This window comes from Psammomys obesus, unplaced genomic scaffold (assembly GCF_907164565.1).
Source record: "Psammomys obesus unplaced genomic scaffold, mPsaObe1.curated_primary_1811, whole genome shotgun sequence".
NCBI classification, from domain to species: domain Eukaryota; kingdom Metazoa; phylum Chordata; class Mammalia; order Rodentia; family Muridae; genus Psammomys; species Psammomys obesus.
In genome coordinates this window covers 56,096,162-56,108,470 of record NW_026585895.1, presented here as the reverse complement: position 1 = coordinate 56,108,470, position 12,309 = coordinate 56,096,162, and the positions used below count along the sequence as shown (strand labels likewise).

General features: G+C 41.1%; 1 protein-coding gene across 1 annotated transcript in view; it reads right to left on the bottom strand.

Annotated features, from left to right (window-relative positions):
* Positions 1 to 24: 24 nt before the first annotated feature.
* Positions 25 to 12,309, bottom strand: part of LOC129671143 (interleukin-36 gamma-like) — a 71,571-nt gene continuing 59,286 nt past the window's right edge. Inside the window, 5 exon segments of the mRNA XM_055599760.1 lie at positions 25 to 89; positions 92 to 233; positions 3,182 to 3,321; positions 4,175 to 4,285; positions 4,746 to 4,795. Coding sequence (XP_055455735.1) covers positions 25 to 89; positions 92 to 233; positions 3,182 to 3,321; positions 4,175 to 4,285; positions 4,746 to 4,795 — 508 coding nt within the window.

Genomic DNA, 12,309 nt, shown 5'->3' with positions numbered 1-12,309 from the left:
CAACTCTCTATTTCCATGCTAAGTTCAAGGCCCTACATTTAAATTGAAGTTAATGTTGTAATATTCCCCCTGTTTTGATGTGAGGAAGATGGCTGGTTATTCTTGGAGGAGGCAATAAACCTGCTAGGGAAAGCCACTGACTCAAAGGTGGACGTTCTACCCGTCCTGGTGTGGTAAAACAGGAAGGGCTTCTTTGGCTCAGGATGGTTGTACAAATCCAAAATCTTCTCTTCCTACATGTGAGAGAGAATACTCATGAAAAAAACTAGAAGCTGCTTCTGATAGATGCTGTTATTTTTACACAACCACTAAATATTCCTAAGTTCAAGGAAGCCTATCTTACAACAGGACAAGAAGAAGCCATTTCAGAGGTGAGGAATTAGCTCAGTGGTAGAGAATGCCAAGCAAGTGCAAGTCCCTGGATTCAGTTCCCACTAACCTCCCTCTTCCCCTGAAAATAAAAAAAGGAAGGAATAAAGAAAAGAAATATAAAGGAAAAGAAAGGAAAGGAGTGAAAGAAGGAATGAAAGAAGGCAGGCTTCAAAATCTCCCTGCCTATCACTGTTTCTGCTGCAGTTTTCTCCTTCATTAGTATACACCTTCTAAATTGAGTGTTTTTTACTCCTAATCATAAATACTTGTCAAACTTGCTCACTACTGTCCTGACATTCTGCTCAGAAGAGATTTGCTGACTGTTTAAATTGTGAAAATCTGCCACCTTATTTCTAACTCCCACACTTCTTCAGTCATCCTCACTCTCAGTTTCCAACTCCCTGAGGAAGCTGAAGTGACTAACTTCAAGAACTTCTCCAAATTATCCACTGACTGGGCACAACTCCCAGTGCCGTCCTACCTGAGAAGGACTAGACAATGGCTGCCCTCCACTCACTCATGCAAGGACATTCTTCTAGCCACCCTTCCTGCTCTTGTACGCACCATCCATTTCTGCTTTCTTTTCTCAACAATTCTTATCTGTATATTTGCTTTCATCTTAAAACAAAAACCTTAGAGATGGCACTGAGTGACAGACACATTCTGAGAGAGTACTCATTGGCAGCTTCACTCTTGCATCAACATTGTAAATGCTCTTGCGCAGTCTAAGGCAGTTGCAATGTGGCTGGACAACATGCTCTTAGGAGACCACTGTACATGAAGTCCACTGTTGGCCAAAACATTGTCATGTGTCACATAACTGCATTTTAATGATCCAACTTCTCTGTCAGTTCTTACTTTACAGAAAACCCCTTACGATAGCTGCCAGTATTTGCTGTCGATTTTCTCTCTTTAAACTCCATGTAAGCAATCTTTACTCTTAACACTCTCATTAAGTTTCCCCCCAAATTATACATCATCAATGGCCAATTTCTGAGGACAAAAGTCCAACAGAAGAGTGACTTACAAACATAGGACAGAGCTTGAAATGTAATCACATTTACTCTGTCAACAAATCTTGTTGCTGACACTTAAACTATTTCCAGAATCTACCCCCACCAACTTCAATTCTCACATGCAGCTCACCATAAAACCTCCAGAGGGCTTCCACCCTTGACCCCTGCAATGTCTGATAAAACTAGAGTCCGAGTGATCCATTTTTGACCTAAGTTGTTTTGGGTCACCCTGTTGAAAGCATCCCAGGTCCTCCTTTCACCTGGAGGGAGTGGCCAAGCCCTGGGCGAGGACAGCAAGTCCTTTTCTGGTCTCCGGCACCACTGCCAACCTGTCTTCGCTGGCTCCTGGCCTCACCCTCATCTGCTGACTCAATTCTCTGCTTCCTGCTCTCCCTTTGAATTCCTCCTACCCCACCCCAGTTTCTGCCACTCCCAGGCTCTACCCTGATCTGATTGGCTTTTTACTAAACTTGTTTTGTTTTACTTTGCTTTCTTTTCCCAAGACATATCTTTTGGCATATCACAAATGCACTATTATATTTATCATTTGCATATCTCTCCCCTAGAATCTAGGCTCTAAAAGGTCAGAATTATTTGCTATTCTGTTCAAAGATATCCCATGTACTTAAATGGTGCAACTAAGTTTCTGCACATTTTCTGAGTTAAACTAGATTGAGTTGAGTTAACATAATTAAAGTTTATAGGGTGAAAAAAGATGTTTGTGTGCATATGCTTACATACAAACAAAATTATATCTATGTATACACATTCCTATGCATGTACATAGATACAATTATCTTAAAAGCTTAGGAATTGTAACAGCAAAAATGAACATTTCAGAAAAGGTTAAGGATGGGTCATTTAGCAGATAAGATAAGAAAAAAAACATAATTTTAAACTGGGAACAAGAAATTCTCTTAGAATGCAAGGCCAATAAACAAACAGACAGACAGATAGTGGAAGTGAAAGTGTGACAATTACATAGGATAGTATATAACACCAAGGTGAGGCCTAAGCCTGCCACTGACTAGTGAATAGGAATTCTGAAATGGGAAATTCCGGTGCATCAGGGAGAGGACATATACATGTACACAATGACCAAGCACATCTTAAAATTTAAGCAAGACAAAATTTCTCAACTAGAGAAGGGCAAGATAACATTATTCACGTGTCTATTTTTTACTTTACTTCAGGGGAGGAAGTCTTTTTTTGGCTTATAATACTAAGCTATGGTCTATTACTCTGGTAAGTCAAGGAAGGGACTTGAGGCATTTGTCACATCGTATTCAAGAACATGCTATGTGCTTGCTTGTTCGTGGCTAGATTTCTTCATTGTCCTACAATTCAGGACCACCTGCCTGGAGAATGATACTATCCACAGTGAGCTTGGTCTTCCCACATCAATTAATTTAATTAAGGCAGACTTCTAAAGTACATGCTCATAGTTTAAAAGGAGCTAGAAATAAACATGCTTAGGAAAATAGTTCCTTTGTTAATTCTAAAATTTAACATTCTGCCAATGATCCATGTAAAGATACATGGCTTTTTCTAAAGACCAGAAAGGAATCCAAGAGAGGTGGAAGGAAAGAGGACATATGTGTCATCAAACAGAAAGGAGACTGTTAGATGTGAGGGTAAAAGAGGGAGCTGGGGTGTTGAGAATCTACTAAAACATGCTATGTTAAAAGTGTTACATGAAACCTAATGCTTTACATGCTAACTTAAAAATAAGAAGCATAAGAAAAGAAGCACAGGTGTTTAAAATTTTTATGTTATTTTTCTGAGTCACTGACCTTCAGCTGCAGAGTGGGCTGTCCATCAACTTCCCCACAAAACAGGCATTTTTCTGGATTCTGGATTCCAAAATAAATGGGAATGCCTTTGCCCTGCTCAAGGGACTCTGGGTACTTGCATGCGAGCACAGTGACGGTGACTGTAAGGGTAAGAGCATAATAGTTTTTTTCCGAAGCCAGGAAGACAGAACGCTCTCTAGTTCTGACTTAGCAGAGCAGTGTTTGTTTGCTAAGTGAGTGCAGAAGACACCTGTAGAGTGTCATCCCTGCTGCCCAGACCCAGTGGTCACCCACCTACCCACCCATCTATCCTGATAGGCAAGTACTGTCCTAGCTATTGGGGCAGTCACAGAGTTAAGCCAATGGTAGGATTTAGACTTTCACACCTGTGCTTGAACACCTAGTGGCAGACACTTTTCCTCTAAATGGCTCCTTTGATCCTTGGAGAGCCCTCAGACCATTAGGAAGGGTTGCCTAATGGGATGTTGAAATTTACCTCTCTGTGTCATTCATTCATTTAATTCTTTTAGTACGTCTTGATGTCATATAGAACATACATATTTCCCTTCCAAAGTACATATCAGCTGCTTCATATCAATGAGTACAAGCCCTTTACGCTTAAGAAGGGTCTTCCATCCTAGTGGGTACTTTAGTCTGGGACAGACTTCACTTCCCAGGCAGGTATAAAATTCTGCCTCTTCCAGGTGGCCCCCAGTGAAAGTTAAGCCTGATTTTTGCACATAATTAGACATATTTTGGGGGTTCACAGTATTGATTTGATGCATGTATATGTCATAGCACAACAATGACAAAACCAGAGTAATCAGTATATCTTCATGTCATATATCTAACATTCACTTGTGGTCAAACAGTCCAGAGCTCTCTTCTAACTACTGTTAACTGTGGCCACCCACTGCACAACAGGCTGCTGCCCCTTTCTTTAACACAGTCTATGTAGTGTGGAAAGCAAAGCAGCGACAGATGACCACTGACCTGGGGCTTCAGTATTGCTCCTCGGAACTGTCACAAGGGTCTGACCACTTATAGCCCATACCTGCTGGTTCAAGTCAGAAATCTCCCCATATTGAGGAGTGTTTCTTGCTGCTTGAATGAAAACAAATAATAGGCATGAAGATTAAGTTTCAAAAATAGGAGAAAGATTACCTAAATCCAGGCCCTTTCTGTAATATCTCCAAACTGGCAGCTTTCTTGTAACCCACCAACCCAGACTTTGTAGTAAATCCATGGGAAGCAAAGGCTACCTAGAGTGATTACTGATTTAAGGGAACAAGCCAGCAAGACAGAGTAAAAAGCATTTCCACAGGTCATATGTGCTGAGACCCAGCTGCTCTTGTCTGTGGTTGGCCTGATGCTGGGAACCGTAGCTAGAGCAGTGAGTAGTGGCCTGCATCCTCCAGAAAATGCAGGCACAGTGGCATATGGGCAACTTACTGTGTGCTAAGAGCTATACCTGATTTGGAGACAAGATTCTTGCTTGGGTGTTTAGAGGACATAGCTGAGGATACAAGTAGCAAAGCTCTCTAGTATCCTATCCCCGCATTACCTTCATATATGTTTTCTTCAGTGTTTTCCATAGTTGGCTTGTCATGGTACCTGAGGGAGAAGACCACAGGAAGAAAGATAAAACACAGGTAACACTTCCAAGACTTTCCAAGACCTTGGTTTCTCAGGCTCTTTAGGACAAAGAGCTGAAATTCATAACCAGATGATGCTCTATTTGGAAGAGCTAGGCTAGTTCCTGGAACCAAACCTCAAGGCATTGGAGACAGAAGGGTCAAAAGAATTCTCCTCTATCCAGAAATCCTAATAACATTATCTCCCTACAAGTTTCAAGGCTATAAATAACATTCAGCCTTTAACACTCCATTCCCCAGCCTCTAATTCCTTGTATATATTTTCCCCAGAGGCCCCTTTTTTTTCACTGTCATTTCTTTCTGCCTAAGGCAAAGGGCTAGGGTTCTTCATGCTCGGTAGTTCAGCCAGAATCTCAGAATCCCAAATCAGAAGTGAAAGACAGAGGTTCACACACAGAGCTGGGCTCAGAGACATGGCAAGATGGCTTTGTCTATCCACTGAGGCCTAAAATACAGAAAGCCCTACAGTCAGAGGGCTTTCTATGTATGCATTATACCTGGCAAGAAAGAGTCTTTATGAAAAGTTCAAATCACAGCGTGGGCATCTCCCAGGTGCAGTACTGGATTCCAACACAGCCTGGGTCATTTATCTAGGTGAGTGCAGGAATCTCCAGCCTCTTTTGTGGGGTGTGGCAAATGTACAACCTTGAAAGAAATCCAGTTCCTCCTGCTAGAACCTTGCTCCTGGGAGGTTCAGGTGAAGAAATCTCAGACTCAGCATGAGTGTGACTTGTCTGACCTTCTCTAGAAATGTGGGGAGCCCAGCCCCATTTGTCAGCCATCAGGAAAAAGAGTTAATGACAAAGCTTAGATTTCTCAAAAGGGAGAGACCATATGATTTCCCCAGAGCTCAGCTGACCTCAGTTTGGGTTTTGACTGCAAATTCAGTGAACACAAATGATAGGATGGCTCTTGAAACCTGGACATCCAAAATTCTGCTTCAGCATCTCAATAGTGTCCCTAGTCGATCTCTCCTACTTTCCACCTGGCCTTGGAGAAATATGCTCCTGTGTTCTCATGGGAGAAAGTGTAAAGATGAATTGAGAACCACTCTTATCTAACATCAGGTTTGGTGCCTGTCACCTTTCTTGAGTACCTTCCATTATTTATCAGTCAAAATGTCCTCTTCTTTGGCAGGCTCACCACAAAATAGCATCAAAAAGGTGCCATCTGCCTTTCAAATCCCTTAGTGCTCTGTTTCAATCAGAACCCAATCTGGAAAACAGACTTTACTAAGATTAAATGGAGGGAATCAAAGACAATTGGGCTCACCTCTACAGAAAGCCTCAAGGAGGTTAAAGAATAAAAAGAATTGTATTATTGTAGAGAGTAGCAATTATAAACATGAAAAAAGAAAACAAACAAACAACAACAACAAAACAATAACACAGGAGCTTGGGACTGATGCCTCAGGAAGAAAGAAATCCTGCACCAAACTAATGGCCCATAAGAAGGGTATGCAAAAAGCACACAATTAGTTTCCCAATGCCAAATGGTCAGCCCTAAGAACATACATACATGTAACATTATATGGACTAAATAGGTTATATTTAGGAATATATATGCATATACAATAACAATTAGTAAAAAAAAAAAAAAGAGAGAGAGAGAGACCAAGAATTTAAATAAGAGCAGGAAGGGATATATAGGATGCTTAGAGAGAGCAAAGGGAAGAGAGAAGTGTTGTAATTACGATCTCAAAAACAAAAAAGTTAAATATGCAATCTGGTGGGTGCATGGATCATAGAGATGGAAGGGAAGGATCGGCTCACAAATGCTCAGAGGGCCCGAAGAGCGCAACTCAGAGGGAAATATTTTCATGCACTTAAAAGCCTCTAAATATAGCCTGAATTCTCCATGGCTTAAAGAAAATTGTAAAAAGCTGTGTGCTTTGGTGATGGGAGCTTTTTGCTCCCCTTGTTTCTGACAGCTTTCTAGCATTTAGAGAATGCAGCCCTTCCCGAAGTTGCTATCTTCAAGTCACTAATTTAAAGTTTAGTGTGGATCTCAAAGGTTAGAGAAAATAGAGGAAATGGGAATGTGTAATCTGTATTTCTGGTATTATAAAAATATTTCAAGCTGGGGATATGAAGGGTAGAAAAAGAACAAATCAGCAGTGAGAGTAATCATATGGTGAGCTAGGAAGCCAAAAGGAAGGAGGAGTCAATTTGACTCTTACAACTTTTTCTCAGGTTAACTAACTGGGGTCCCACAAGAACTATCCTAATCTATGTTAATTATGTTGTATTAACATAATATTATGTTAATATAAAAAATGTTATATTAGCTATCTTAATCTCCCCTGAGGCTGGGATGCCCAATGACATAATCCCTTTCTCTAGACTCACCTTATACAGTCTAATTAGCTCTCAAGGTGACCACATAGAGGACCAGTATTCCAATACATGAATATGGCTATACTCAAGCCATATCCAAATCACAGCAGGAGTGAGATGATAAAGGGGAGATGCAGGTTGGTCTTTGAAGAACATAGAACTCAGCTCCTGAGGAAGTTGTCCAGAATTCTTTTTTTTTTGGGGGGGGCTCTATTACTCACCTATTAGGCTGAGTTCAGGGTGCACTGTGAAATGTGAAATTGGAGCATTTTCCCCAGTCTCCACTCAAGGATTTCGAATGCAAAGTCCTCTACTGGAGACCAGAGAGGAGACTTTTCTTCTTCAGTTAATGGTGAAACAGTGACCTGAACACAGTAAAGTTTGCATACATCCATGTAGACAACAGGGTCTGTCTTTTATTAAAGTTCTTTGCATACTGGCTGCATTGTCCCTCTGGAACTGAGAATTCCTTGAGAGAAGAGATTATTTCTTACTCATCTTTGCATTCCTTGCCATTCCTAGCCTGCAGCAGGTGCTTTGAAAGGTTTTGCCAAATTAACTTAGAAAAGGAAAGCAGAGGGCAGTCTAGAATTGGATCACACCCCAACACACCTGCTTCTATGTCTGTATGATATATGTTTTCAGTGTTATGATTAAGGGCTTATTTTTCTTGTTTATGGTTTTTTCTTTATTAATAACACTTTATTCATTTTGTATCCCCCCTATGGTTCTCTCCCTCCTCCCGTCCCAATCCTTCCCTTCCTCCACCCTCTGCATGCATGCTCCTTCCCAAGTCCACTGATAGGGGAGGGCTTCTTTTCCTTCCTTCTGATCCTAGTCAGTTAGGTCTCATCAGGAGTGGCTGCGTTGTCTTCTTCTGTGGCCTGGTAATGCTGCTTCTTCCTCAGAGTTCTTATCTCAAAATGAAATGGATAAACATTGTGAGTACAAGGTCTCCTTGAGATGATTACCAATATTGATACTAGCTATTGTTAGGCCATGAACATGTTGCTTTAAAATGAGGCCACGTTTAGAGATGTGGCAGCCCTGGGAAAGATCTAGTATATCTCTCTGTAGCCTAGGTTTTAATCCCTCTACAGGTAGTAGCAATGTCAATAACATGGGTCCCCCTCCCACCTCTGCTGCTGTAAGCAAGCACAGCCCTACTGTTCAGCTTAAGGGAGAAGGGCCTTAAGTTATGCTAGAATGTTAGATCACAGATCCTTTAGCTACTAAGCTGTTCTCTCTTTCCTAGAATTCAAGCCACATCCTCTCCTGTTCCCATTCCCCTGTCCCTCCTTCCCTACCTCGTAAACGGATTAGCTAAGTTTTCTGTGGCCTTGCAGTTTTCCTCCTCATTGCCCCTTTGCCACTGTGAGCAAACTCAAATTAGCCTTGAATTATAATTCTACTTTTATCTAGTAGTACTCTCCAGCCTGTGACTCCTGACATGTTGGTCACATAGCATGGAATCTTCCTTCCCACTCTTGGAATCCTAAAAGACAGGAATTCCCTTTGTGTTAAGGAATTGAAAGGTCTGCTTCTCCCTTCAGGGCCTCTTCATGCCTATGACAACAGTGGTGTATGTGTCTAGACACTCAAGAGACTGGAGGAGGATCCCCTTCAGGACCTACATTAGGTTGTCTTCCCTAATGAAGGCTCACTTTCTCACTTCAAACCATGATTATATAACTCCCCTAATAAACACTCACCAGAAAAATAACTCTTGTCAGCTTTCTTTCTATGAGCTGCCATAATATCTATTATTTCTAAGAGCTAAAGACCAAAGAGCAAAACTTTGCTGCGTTAAAGTAATCCGGTCACCAATGCTTCCTACTAATGTTTTAGCATCATATAGAATAGTGACAACAATGGACATTTAGTATAGTTGGAGCTGAATACCAATAAATGCACCTAAGGCTAAATGTCTTCAATATAGAAATAATTTTAAGATTATTAGTCCAGATCATAATTTTAAGATTTGAAGATGCTACTATCCATTGGTTTGTTTGTTGGTGGAGAGAGAGGGAGTTAAGGAGGGTGGTAATTCGTCCTACAGATTTATTCACTTACCAGGCCTAGGACCTTATTAGATTGAGGAAAGGACAAAGGGAACTAGGTAGGGTAAGAGAACTTCAGTAGTATGAGAGTTTCTAGAACACGTTTATAGGTATCCATTTTATAATGTGTATTCATATAATCAGGCTGACAATCAAAACTAAAACATAAGATACCATGCAACAATTAAAGGTCATGTCACGTTCCCCCAATGCTTTTCAACATGAAGAAATGCTATTATAACACTAAAGTCCCAAAATCAAACAGAATTCTACACTTACATGCTTACCAGAGGACCAAATCCACCATTGCTTATAACCTGCCAAGTGCAATCTATAAACACTAGCATCTGGTCGGGAGATGTGGCTGGAAAGAAACTGGCATGTAGCCTTAACAGGGTACCAGGGTAGACCATGAGTCACAGAGACCACCATGGGTTCACTTATACTTTAATAGGCTTGAGGAGTGCCAAGGAAGTTCCTGGGGCAGCCCCTGCAGACAGAATAATAGGATGGACATGTTTAAAATTTTCTGTTCTGTCAAGCTGCCCAACCCTGTGGTCTGAGACTTGCTTCATCACATTCTTCTGAAGCTGGCCTTCATGAAACCCACATTATATGATGTGAGCCAATATGCTATTTAACTTCATCTTTCCCTTGTATGAAAGTGGAGGGCAAATTTATAAAAATAACCCCTAAACTACTCAACAAAATAGCAGAAATAAATGACAGCATTAAAAGAATGAAACCATGTAGGAGCACTGTGAAGATATTTCTCATGCTTTACAGCAGCTATTGATCACTGTGCAATTATGTGCAATATGAAAGCTAAGACAAAAAAAAGGACTAATTTGAACAGAACATAGAACACCAACTAAAAATGGTTAAGTGCCTAATATTTAAAGTTTCTGAATTAAGAGCCAATGTCAGAGAATTCTTAGTCATTTCCCAGTGGCCACATCTTACAAACTGCCAAAGAAAAGGTGAGATACTGGTGCCATCAAAATCTTCAAATTTGGGAGAAAACATGGACCAAAGAAACCACGAAAGAAAATAAAAAAGACAAGACTCCTGGAAAAATTAGTTGCAACATATTGAACAAAGAAGCAATTCATACTCAAAGTTTTTGGTTACTACATACTGATAGAAAAAGACAGATTTGAAAGCATTTTGCCAGATGGGAAATATAAACACTAATAAAATAAGTAATTATAATTACCAAAACAGTTATTAGCAACATGCAAAAGCAATAAATGAGGTTCACATTCTATGCACCAGGAAGTCACAAACTAAAAAGACAATATGCAGTGGTAAGGAAACAAATTCTGCCTCTCTCCAGGCATAGATGTGTGAACCAGCATAAACCTTTTTGGGAAACAAATTGTGTGCCTGTGACTTGGTAATTCTACTTACAAGAACCCATCACGTTGGTGACTTCCAGCTCCAACAGCTGAAAAAGCTGTACTGAAGTACCTAACACCATCAAAACATCCTAAAGTTTTAGTAAAAAACTGGAGCTTGCTTTTGCAGCACATTTCAAAACAGGCTCCTTGTTTGAAATGACTACTAGCAATTCCTGACCATTGGAATGCTCTTTTGGCAATGATCTCTCCCTCCACATTCTTGACGGCCACCACCAATAAAAAATGTTCACACAAGGAACACAGCAGAGATGTTTACGGCCTTATAAGTGCTTAAAAGGAGTCTCGGCACTCTGACCTGTTTAAACTATGCTTTCAGGGTGGACTCTGTCCTTGATATCCACACTGGCTGCTTTTCACGGGGAAATTCCACGAGACACTTCCTGCTATTGCAGTCCTGTCACCAGGACACTGGCCCCACAAGACTTCAAAATTTTATTAATATCAAAATGTTGCTTGTACTGGTTAGTGTTTGTCAACTCCAAGCAAACTGAGTTAGTTGGGAAGAGGGAGCCTCAACTGAGGAACTGTTTCTTTCAGACTGGCCTGTGGGCAAGCCTGTAAGGGCTTTTTTTTAAAATTAATGATGGATTACGGAAGTCCCAGCCCACTGGATCCTGTGCCACTCCTAGGCAGATAGTCCTGGGTTGTGTAAGAAAGTGGTGCGAGCCTGTAATCCCAGCATTCAGGGAAGCAAGTGGATCTCTGTGAGTTCACAGCCAGCCTGGTCTACAAAGCCATTCTTTCGAGGTCTCCGCTTCAGTTTCTGCCTCGGGTTCCCAATCCCATCTCCTACAGAATGGGTGCAAGAGCTGGCTACAGGCACCCACAGTGGAGTCTGAGACCCGTGCAGGCTCTGAGAGGTGACCTGTCAGTGGAAAAGGAGTCTGCAGGGCCCACTATAGCTCCAGAACAACTAATAAGAAAAAAAAAAAAAAAGGGCAAGTCTAATGAGAAGACGCGTTTAAAATGTGAATTCATGAAATCGAAGGAAAGATGGAGCTGTATTGGACAACGACAAATCTATACCCTTCACAGCTGTGTTTCAGCCAGCACACTACAAGTGCAGAAGTTATTTCTGGGGAGCCGTGGAGCTGCTAGCACTGATTACAGGGAGATGTGTGGACCCCTGGAGCTCCCGCAGAAACAGGTCATTGCTGAATAGGGTTGGCCCTAGGACCACCAGACCGGCTGGTGCTGCTGCAGCTATGGCCTGTGCTACATGCCCTTCTGGGAGAGTGCTGGGGCGCAGCACTGACCACAGGCTACAAAGCACAAAGGTCAAGTCTGGCGAGCCTCAGGGTGGCAGATACTGGAGGCTTGGAAGTATGCGGTAATCAGGAACTCGCACAGAATCTGTCCCTGGAAGCCCTGCCAAGCTGCACCACGACCCTGACTCTGGGCAACAGCAGGATAGCCCAGACAAGTCTTGGCAATGGTTCAGTATTTGTGGTGCTTCAGGAACCAGAAACCTTGAACCAGAATGACTCAATGCAATGAGTATTTGCATGCAAAGCTATCTGGACAATAAATATAAAATAAAATAAAATAAAATAAAATAAAATAAAATAAAATAAAATAAAATAAAACTAAAATAAACTAAAATAAAATAATAATATAATATAATATAATATAATATAATATAATATAATATAATAT